We start from the raw sequence: 10872 nt of genomic DNA on the forward strand, positions 1-10872 counted from the left end.
GGGCGCGTTCCAGGTATTTGAGAGTTAAACCACATGGAGTTCATTTTAAATGAGTACTTAATTAACCACTTTCAACATGGTGGTCTTATTTTGAGCATATCATAATCATCAAACAGTCGTTTCTTTTTCAAATGTCTTCATTCATAAAATAGCAAAAACAGCAGATCTAAAAGCTCACAAGTAGTTGCGATTCGAGCCATTGAGAACTTGTACATATTATAGCTATTTTCAAAATGTGACACCATACCATCATAATGACAAATGGAGGCTACCACAGCATCGCAAATCTCAGTCATCATTCTCACAGTGATGTCTCATCAGGAGCATCACATCGGTGGGCAAAATCTCAATAGTCCGACATCACATTTGTCCGGCTTAGGGTTAGAGTTAGGTTTAGGTATAGTTTTAGGCATATCTGTCTTTCTCTGTTCTTTTACATTATGTCTAATTTATATCTTGTTGTACTATATACGCGCAGTCTGTTACTATCATGGAGTACCAAAGTGTAGTCCGTTACTTTCATGGAGTAAACTACCAAAGCCTGTTATTATCAGGGAATAACATGATCATACAACAAAGTTCTCTAATTCATGCCGTGGAGAACCAGGGTAGAGGAATCATCATGTGGAAGGGGACAATTGGCATTTCTCTTTAAATACCCACAGTCTGGTAGAATACTGTACATCTATAATTAAAAGTTCATTGGGACTACTGAGACTTCTTTTTTTATATATATATTTTTTTTTATATGAAATATTTAAAAGAGTGGAAGGTATGGTAGTTATAATCTGTTGAGTTTATTCGCATGGCTGTGTAAACACATAGATTGATTTACCTATGAATCCATCAAAACATGTCATGATGAATTATGCTATATACTGTATATAACATCACAGAACCTGCAACAAAAAATACATACATTTTTACAGGAGGCAATTGCTAATATGCATAGATGTTCATACGTTTCCATTTAAAAACAGAAACAGTATAGATATAAAATGATATGTTCCAAAATGGACATAAACATTGGCCAAGGCCTGTCGATGCTTTAGAAAGTGCTGTATAATTCTGTCATGTATCAAACATGTCACAAGTATAAAAAATAAAAAACAGGCAGCATGTACCAAGCATAGTCAAAGTATATGAATCAACGTGGTTATATTAAAAAAAGTAAAAATGGTGAAAAGGTAAGGGGCAAGGGAATGAGGTAGGGAACAAGAAAATGTGAAAGTGACGAAAATTGGACCTTGTTATATCAGAGGCATCTTCCAGCTGCTCCCTGTGGTGCTGATGGTGACGTGAGGATGAGACCAGACAGAGAAGGGAAGAAAGAAAGAAAGAAAGAGAATATTATATAGTGATTCAAACTCACTGAGAAAAAACATAAAATCTTCAAATGCAATTTTAACAAATATCCAGTGGTGATTTTTGGTTTGTGTATTGCTGTTTCTCCATCACCCCTAAAGGTCACCGCTATCTCTCTCATGTCAGGTTTACAAACTTGACTTCATTCTCTCATCCCCTGCCCTTTCTTGTGTCATCTCTATCTGTAACCTCTGCTTTCTGTTCTGGTGGCCCAGACAATGCTATCTCTGCACATTCCATTACGTCACACAACTACAGTAGATTCATGTCCTCTGGACGTACTGGCTGTCTTATTGTCTCCGCGAGGCCGAAGGCCTGTAGTACTCCTACAGATTTTGTCCAACAATCACGCAAATCGGTAGACAGTATCTCTAGTCATGTGATCAACATGAATCTGTACGATATACCAATCCATCCTGATTGGCTAAGACTGGCTTCCAAAGTTTGCAGGTTTTCTCCGTTTTGAACAAAATGCCTCAAATCATGAACATAGCGTGCAACTTTGATGAAATTGTGCACTCACATTCCTACTAGGCAGAGGAAGAAATGTGGTAAAGGCAATTTTAAATCAGCGAGGGTACAAATAACTAAGACCCTTGCAGGTCCATGCATTCTTACGAGTAGCAAACACCCCAAACTCCGCTGGAATAGCCAATGATGGAAAAGACGCACTTATATGTTGACTTGACTAGATGCTCAGTCTTCATAGACCAGCCAGCTCTTAGAGCAAGCTGGTAAAAACACCAGAAGTATCCTGACTCTCTCTCTCACACACACTCATTTGAACTACTAGATCTGTGAGGACCGTTGACACCGACAGTCATTCAGCGACTCATGAAACCCTCTTGAAGGAACCCGCAAAAATGTCTGTGTGAACTTTCTATTCTTATGAGGAGAGTCTGGTGGGTCTTCACAATTCCATTCAGCGTTACTCTATAGCGCCCCCTCTGCCACTCTCCTGAACAGCTCGTGTCTCTGCTGGGCGGTCATGTTCTCACAGCTGTCCAGCAGGTTGGCGACAACCAGAGTCCTCTGGACGCTGGAGGATTTGACCCACACCCTGCCGTTCAGACCGATGACCAGCTCGCAGGGAAACAGCTGCTCCAGGTCCCTCACTATGTCCCTCTGAGGGGACAGCAGCCTGCGGACGAGTCCCAGGGAGACTTTAAACATCAGCCCGCCTGCCCCAAACACCCCCATCCCGTTGGAGCGACCGCTGCTGTCCATACACACCAGCTCTGGTTCCATGTCCTTGTTAGCGACGAGGAGCTGACAGTACACCAGGTCTCCTACCTGCACGTTGGGCCGGTTCCTCTTGGTGGCGCCCTCAAACGCCAGGTAGGACAGAGAGGCCTGCTCGCTCCCGCCCACATCCACTCTGAAGACGTCCCCTGATTTGGCCGTCACGATGCCAATCACGCAGTCTCCTTTGGTGGGGACGTATCGTCTCTGCTGGGACTCCATCCAGTAGATGTTGGGCTTTTTGTGTCTCAGAATCCCACTTTTACAAACCTGGACCCTGTCCCCGTCCCTGCGGAGCCCCGGGCCGCACACAACCTTCTCTGTTAAATTAATGGTCGCTGGAGAGCTTTCAAAAGAGAAAACATCTCCTGGAAGTAAAACGTCTCCAACTCTTTCCTGAAAGGCAGAATGCATGCTGCCGTTTGGGTCTCTCACACGGTGATTCAAGACGCCTCGCCTCCAGAAGCAACGTCCAAGTCCTAAACGTGCACGTTATATGCACGTTATAGCTTATATTGATTCAGTGGCACAAATGTCACACAATTGTTTGGCCAATCCACAAAGCTGATCAGTTGGGGTGGCCAATCAAGAAAGTCGATGAACCTTTTTTATCACTTCAACTTTTATTCACAGTTTTTGACACACAAACAATAACATACAGAAAACAAACAGACACGAACCAAACCAAAACCCCAATACAGACACAAAAAACAAACAACAAAAACATACAATGACAACTGTTCATAAGTCGATGACCTTTTATCTCCCTAATCTAATCTAACTATAAATTAGGCAAATCTACGTCCTGAGCAGCGTACATGTCAATGTGAGACTGGTATAGAGGGTATGTGCGTGCATAAAGTGAATGGCAAATCGAGTGGCAAAGTGAGTGGCAAAGAGAGTTTAACGTCGTTTAACGTTGTTCAGATCAATCAGATAGACTTTTCTGTTTGGATGTATGGGCTGTCAAGGCCAGAAAGCAGTTTTTGCCACTCAGTAAGCATGAGCAATAAGTATGATGATGATGTCACGCACATACCCTCTATACAAAACGAACAGCACATACTGGTGTGTCCCCTCACACAGGACATCATGGGGAAGTATGGACTCGAGTTTGATGATCTGAGCTCACTCTTTGTGGACACTTTATTTCTAATGTATTGTAATTTGTACTTTTTAATGTTTTTGAAGCGGTGAAAACCGCTTCCAATGAATGGCTTTGTGTGTATCACGCCCATATATGGTCATTTCAGTCCAGAATGAACAGGCTTTTTCAAAAACAGAATGTCCGTTTAATTACCATATATGGTGATCTCAGTCCAGAATGAACAGGGTTTTTCAAAAACACAAAGTATGTTACCTTATGTCCATATATGGTCACTCCAGGCCAGAATGAACAGGTTTTTCCTGTCCCACAGAATGTCCGTTTAATTACCATATATGGTGATCTCAGTCCAGAATGAACAGGGTTTTTCAAAAACACAAAGTATGTTACCTTATGTCCATATATGGTCACTCCAGGCCAGAATGAACAGGTTTTTCCTGTCCCGTACGTGTAAAATATCAGTCCAGAATGAATAGGCTTTTTCAAAAAGCAAAATGTCGATGTCCCTCCCGGTTAGATGAATGGATACTTTGAGGATTGGTCAAGCTTCACATGATAATTTGGCCTTCAGGGTTTAAAAAATGTAGTAAGCCACAAATACATTCAGAATAGAGGTTTTATCTGTCCACCGCTTCACTTCGAACCGAGGTTTGATTTTTTATTCATGGGTTTTCGATTGTTTGGACCCAATGTTTTATTGTGAAGTAAACTAAACTAACTGTCTGTCTGTCTGTCTGTCTGTCTGTCTGTCTGTCTGTCTGTCTGTCTGTCTGTCTGTCTGTCTGTCTGTCTGTCTGTCTGTCTGTCTGTCTGCGCTTACATCAACCAATGGGAAAAACCCTTGAAAAAACACATGGTGACATCATCCAATACGGGGGGAGCGGGCAAACCTCTAGTAAATAAAATGATGAGACGGAATGAATTTCCCAGTGGATTCCTCGTGACTCGCGTCACCGCAGCCACACTTGCAATTTCCCAGAATTGCACCTTTCCAGTTTACTTTCTAATCACTTCCACAGAGTTTCAGCAGCAGTTTCTTATAATCACCCGATGTGTCTCCGGAAATGTGAGTGTACAGTGACTTCCCATATTTCCTCACGTATTCCTGACGGATATCCGACATGTCAACCTCAGAGCGGGAGACCATAATTCGAATCAGGGCCCTGTCATTGGTTCCCGCACCCTTCATGGCTTCGTAGAGCCTCTCAGCAAAATAGGCGGGAGTGTTTTTAATACACTTCACCACCGCTACCATGCCACCCTCAAGGTCTCCGGACATTTCTCTTTTAAGGCTGTTCTGAATATCCCTGCCACACATCTGTTGGTACTCATAAAACACTGCTCTAAGATGGGGTTTGCTCTTGGCACACAGAATAGCGTTGAACTTAGACTCATCAGTTCCAGTTTTTCCCTCTCCGGCAGCATAGAGGGCCTGAGCATCTTGTGAGGCCATAGAATGGACCACATGTTCACTTTCATCGCGATTGCCCTGGGCCAGTGAGATCAGGAACCTGCGGAAGTGACCTGAGGTTTCACCGCTGATGGCATCTTCCAGTGACTTCTTGTACTCTCTTATGAAAACCTCATTAATCTCGCTGATTTCGGCATTGGATCGGGATGTCAGGATCTCTATCAAGCAAGCTTCATCGGTTCCAGCTCCCTTCATGGCACTGTAGAGCTCATATGCATCAAATTCAGCAGGGGTCTTCAACATGGCTAGAACCAGATCCTCAAATTTTCCAGATAGTTCTGATTTCAGGTCTTTAATGAGATCCTTCCCATAAGCGGTTTTGTAGGCTTTGAGCATAGGCAGACGTTGCTTGTTGGAGCGACTTGCCAGCAAGTCGATAATGGCCTGCTCATCAGTTCCGAGACCCTTCATTGCCTTTCTCAGGACCTCCACATCCCTCATTGGGTCCGCTCCAGGAAAGTCCTTGATTGTACCCTTGAATCCTCTATTGACAGCAGTAGTTTGAGGCATGGCTCCTCCACCATAGCCTTGCTGAGGATGGTATTCATTGCTTTTCTTCTGAGGAGGATATCCAGGGTAACTCATGGCTTTAAGCTTAAGTCTAAAAAGTAATCTCTTCTGACTATTAGTTGGGATCAGGTAGGTCTTCAGTGCCCACAGTGACAACAGCAATTTCAGTTATAGAAGAGAACTCTTTGAAAGGCTTAAAGCTCAGAGGTCAATATATCTACTGATTTTGATTTGATAATCTTTATCTTGAACTAAATTGAGAATAAAACTGTCATTACGTTTGCTTTTATAACGTTTGGGCGTGTTTGCCCCTGTCATCGTGATGAGGTCATGATGAGTTGTACATGTCCAAATGGAGTCTGGGGTTCACCATCATGCCCAAACCTGATATTAGTTGGTTGCGCTTGTTGGTGGTGATGTCACCAAGAACGCTGGTCCCTCATTGGCTGTTATTGGCTTTCTTCTATTTTTGGAAAATGTTTAAAGTATAATAGTGCTTAAGTGGTTAATGTATGGAGCACAGTGTAAGCATGTGTGTACAGGTCACACCTCAGGTAGGATACTAAATATTAGTTTAGTAGGCAGTTCCCAAGGTCCCTTAAACCCTCCAACAGCACCTCTGTGCCCCCTTTCAATAATATTGCTTCCAGCGCCCCCTGATGTTCTCCGCATGCCCCCTGGGGGACACTATCTTTGTGTGATAGAAACTTTTTTCTCCTTTTTTATATTAACCACTTGAATCCTAGTGTCCATATCCTGAGGACTTTAGGCAAAAATAGCAGTAGATCGGCTATTTTCGGCAAAGACGTTTGGCGTAGAGGGGAAAAAGAGCAGACTAAGTACAGAGTGAAATGTCAAGTTAAGTAAGTGGTTAAATACGTATCTGAAAACACAAATTGACATGAATTTTATACCTTTATATGGAGGTCTCTGTATCTGTCTGTGTCCCTTTATGCCCATTATCCTAAAAAGGAGTTCGCCATAAACAATGTTATCAGTAATGCCCTTGTAATTATCCACAATGAAAACTTTTACAGCGCTGTGTGCCCATATATGGAGATATCTGTATCTCTCAGTTCTTGTCCCCTTTTATTGGTTGGATGGGCGGCTCTACTGAAAAATGTTGTTTTGTACAACTGTACATCACGCAAGTACAGTAACGGCAGGGGAAGTAGTTAAGAATGTAGGCAAAGATCTGAGCTATCTGCGTGCGAAAGTTGGAGTCTGTACAACCAACCATGTGCTGTGAGACCTCTTTCATGTGATTCGGGCCAATTCGGCCTCTGCTTCAGTTAGTAGTCAGGATCAGTGTGATGTCAGTGTGACGTAAAACAGATATGTGCCCATATGGAGATCTCTGTATCTCTCAGTCCTTGTCCCCTTTTATGGGCATATTGGTTGGATCGGCGGTTCTACTGAAATTTTTTGTTTTGTACAACTGTACATCATGCAAGTACAGTAACGGCAGGAGAAGTAGCTAAGAACGTAGGCAAATATCTGAGCTATCTGCGTGCGAAGGTTGAGTCTGTAGAACCAACCATGTGCTGTGACACCTCTTTCATGCAATTCAGGCCAATTCCCCTTTTATTGGTTGGATGGGCGGCTCTACTGAAAGGTTTTGTTTTGTACAACTGTACATCATGCAAGTACAGTAACGGCAGGAGAAGTAGCCAAGAATGTAGGCAATGATCGGAGCTATCTGTGTGCGAAAGTTGGAGTCTGTAGAACCAACCATGTGCTGTGAGACTTCTTTCATGTGATTCGGGCCAATTCGGCCTCGGCTTCAATTAGTACATGTAGTAAGGAAGGATGTAGGAAGGTTGAACATAGATAACACACGGCTAAGTGTATTTCCGATCTAATTCGTGGCAATAGACACCATAATAAACAGCTGTGCTCATTGTATGAGTCGTCATGCAGCGAGAGGCAGAAAGAGAGCCAGTGCTTAGGCATGTTTATGTAACATAAATATAAAATAACATTATTACTGTATTATCTATTTCTCACCTGAAATGTTTTCAGACACATATTTTAATGTACTGTTTAAGTTTAAAACGAGTAATCCACCGCCCAGCCATCATATTGAGTCAGATAATAAGCATAGCAGCCCAAGAGTGTCTCCCTAATGAAAATCAGGTGCAAGAGGATGAACATAAGCAATCATGATTCATAATTATTCATTAGGTGAATAATGTAATCATGCATTTTCTTTGTTTTGGCACCAGGTATGCTCTAAAAGTATGGGAAACATAGTTTTTTCATTTGCACTCAAATCAGGTAAATTTTGAAAAGGTGTACATTTTCAACTGAAATAAAACTGTCCTCTCATGTAAAGGTATTCAGAGCCGTGGCAAGATTCTGCAGAAATGTCTCTGTGTGTGCCGTGGGGTTATGTAAAAAAAGTTTGTATCATTCGACACTTTCTCATTTAAACCTGGGTAATTGACATCACAGCATCACACCTCCCCATCTATTTCACATCCTTCCTGCTCCTGACCCCCCCCCCCCCCCCTCCCTTCATCTGCCATAACGGCAGGATTTAAAATAGAAGATGTGGCTGCTTATCCTCGTGGCTCAGGTTCTGGTTGTATACCAATCATTAATTTTGTATTAACCACACAAACCTATTCGGAACTAGATATAGAAAGAAACCCACCTACGCAGCAAACAAGTCTGAATCAGTCCTTCATATTATTGGACACACAGTATAACAACCATGGGCACGCACGCACGCACGCACGCACGCACGCACGCACGCACACGCACACGCACACGCACACGCACACGCACACACACACACACACACACACACACACACACACACACACACACACACACACACACACACACAGAGCACCTGTTCTGCTCACATCCTGACACTAAAAACATGATGTGCGCTGTGGGAGAATAAACATTTACTGCTACCAGGGGTCAGGGTTATGGTACATTACATTCACTGCAAGTCATTTGGCCCCATCTTACTTAATGATGGACCCCTGGGAGCTTTATGTGCACATACTGCAGCAAATCAAAACATTGCAAATGCACACAAACACAGTATGCAGTGGTTTGGAAAAGTTTTTTACTAACTAAATTCCTCAACTTTCAGCAACCGCCCCCCCCCCCCCCCCCCCCCTCACCTTCTCTTTCTCTTTTTGAGTGGTGCCTGCCGCTCCAACATTTGACCGTGTAAGTGTGTAAGTCCGTATGAGTAAGGCAACACCAGCTACAGCCACCCAGCGGTGCTGTTGAGCAGCCTGCACCGCTCATTCACACTGGGTGTAGCCTCGGAAACCTAGAGCGATCGCGAACCTGGTCGCGATTGCAGGTGCTTCTATTGACACATTTAGATGTAAAGTATCAATCTAAATGTATTTAGATCTCCCCATCAAAAAGAGAGAGAGAGAAAAAAGAAGCAAATATGGCGCTATAAGCACTCAGACCAACCTTATAGGCCCAGGCAGACTCTCAGCTCCTCCATGGTGAGACCCCGGTCTCTGTCGCGGTCGCAGTACTGGGCGAACTTCTTAGCGCACCGCCGAGGCTTCAGCCTCCTGCGCAGGTACTGGCGGAGCGGCCGCGCCTCGCGCTCGTTCAGCACCCCGCTGGAGTCCACGTCCAGCTGGGTAAAGTGCCAGCGGAGCGCCACCTCTGGCCTGGGGTTCTCCCAGACTGACTGACGAGTGGAAGTAGGAAGGGGCGGCGGAGAGGAGAGAGAGCCCGGCAGGGAGGATGATGAGGAGGGAGGAGGGGAGGAGGAAGGAGAGGCATGGGAAGGAGCAGAGGAGTTGGAAGCAGGCGTGTTTAAAAGTCTGGTGGGAAGACAGAAGAAGACAAAAAATAAATGTTAGAACAGGGGTCTTCAACATTTTCAGGCCAAGGCCAACCCCTTAGTTGAGAGAGATCTGTTCATAGATATAGTTTCATTGTTTGACAGCACGATCAACAGTGTATTTTGGATTCATGTCAATTTGTGTTTTCAGATATTTAACCACTTGAACCGTCAATACATAATAAACTTGACCTTTCACTCTGTACTTAGTCTGCTCTTTTTCCCCTCTACACCAAACTTTTGAGCTTGTAGGTCGGCTATTTTTGGCCAAAGTTAGGGTTCAAGTGGTTAATAAAAAAGGAGATATTTTTTTCTATTACACAAAGATTTGCAAGACCCCCTGCAGTAACTATGAGGACCCCCTAGGGGTCCCGGACCCCCTGTTGAAGACCCTTGCACTTGATATGATATGCCAGGGGTCAGCAACCTTTTTTAAATTAAGTGCCATGTTTTTATTTTCTAGACAGTCAGTGTGCCAACACAAATTTTAATGACACCCCATTAAAACGTGGGACACGTTTTGATTGTCAGGACCTTGTTATAACGATCATTAGTTAGACTCCCGACTCCCTCCCCAGTCAAAGTTCCGAATCTTAATGAATGTAAAATGATGTGCAGGAAGTAATTTGCTGCAGATTAGTTGACATAATTTAATTGAACATGTTTAAAACAATATTTGATTTTAAAATGAAAATCCTCTCTCTCACACCACTGCCAGTATGCCAGTGATCACCCTCCCCTGTGCACCCATGCCTAAGGTTGCCTACACATGTGATATGCCATTTGAATAAAATGGCATTCCAAAAATTATAAATGTGGACATTATAGAAATATATGCAAAATATTGAATGTTCATGTGAATTTGTGCATACAAATGGGTAAAGGCTACTCCTCTCTACTAGAGTTTAGAGACACACTTAAATATTCAAATGTTAAACACTAAAGCTTTATGTCTAATGATTGTGTAGTAGTTATACACCTGAGTGTGTAACTACAGTATGCACTGACTGCATACTATGCAGGCTCCAGTATGTCCAAAATTCAGCTGCCAGAGTTCTCACCCGCACCAAGCCCTGGCAGCACATTACCCCCACCCGTAAACAACTGCACTGGCTTCCTGTTAAATACTGCATCAATTACAGACTCCTCCTCCTCCTCACCTACAAGTGTCAAAACGCCCTGGCTCCACAATACCTCTCAGACCTCCTCCATGATAAACCTCCTCTGTCACGGACTCTGCGGTCTGCAGACTTGGACCTCCTGTCTGTCCCCAGTGCAAAGAAGCGAACCTTAGGCGACAGAGCCTTCAGTGTGGCAGCACCCACCCTGTGGAACTCTCTACCATTG

General features: G+C 43.6%; 3 protein-coding genes across 3 annotated transcripts in view; all 3 read right to left on the minus strand.

Annotated features, from left to right (window-relative positions):
* Window positions 1–1179: 1179 nt before the first annotated feature.
* Window positions 1180–10872, minus strand: part of LOC308289919 (SPARC-related modular calcium-binding protein 1-like) — a gene marked incomplete at its 5' end in the record, with an annotated part of 28248 nt that continues 18555 nt past the window's right edge. The window contains 3 exons of the mRNA XM_080731700.1: window positions 1180–1279; window positions 9141–9505; window positions 10720–10863. Of these exons, the coding sequence (XP_080587826.1) occupies window positions 9142–9505; window positions 10720–10863 (508 nt within the window). The 3' untranslated portion in view covers window positions 1180–1279; window position 9141. The remainder of the gene's footprint in view (window positions 1280–9140; window positions 9506–10719; window positions 10864–10872) is intronic.
* On the minus strand, window positions 2299–3021 carry LOC308289899 (exosome complex component RRP40-like; the record flags this gene model as incomplete). The annotated part of the gene is made up of 1 exon (XM_080731668.1): window positions 2299–3021. The coding sequence occupies one exon, from the start codon at window positions 3019–3021 to the stop codon at window positions 2299–2301; it is 723 nt and encodes a 240-aa protein (XP_080587794.1).
* On the minus strand, window positions 4716–5768 carry LOC308289918 (annexin A11-like; the record flags this gene model as incomplete). Its single annotated transcript, XM_080731699.1, has 1 exon — window positions 4716–5768. One exon carries the CDS (start codon window positions 5766–5768, stop codon window positions 4716–4718), a length of 1053 nt encoding a protein of 350 aa, XP_080587825.1.

Source organism: Nannobrachium achirus, assembly GCF_963921795.1.
Source record: "Nannobrachium achirus genome assembly, chromosome: 8".
In the NCBI taxonomy this organism is placed as follows: domain Eukaryota; kingdom Metazoa; phylum Chordata; class Actinopteri; order Myctophiformes; family Myctophidae; genus Nannobrachium; species Nannobrachium achirus.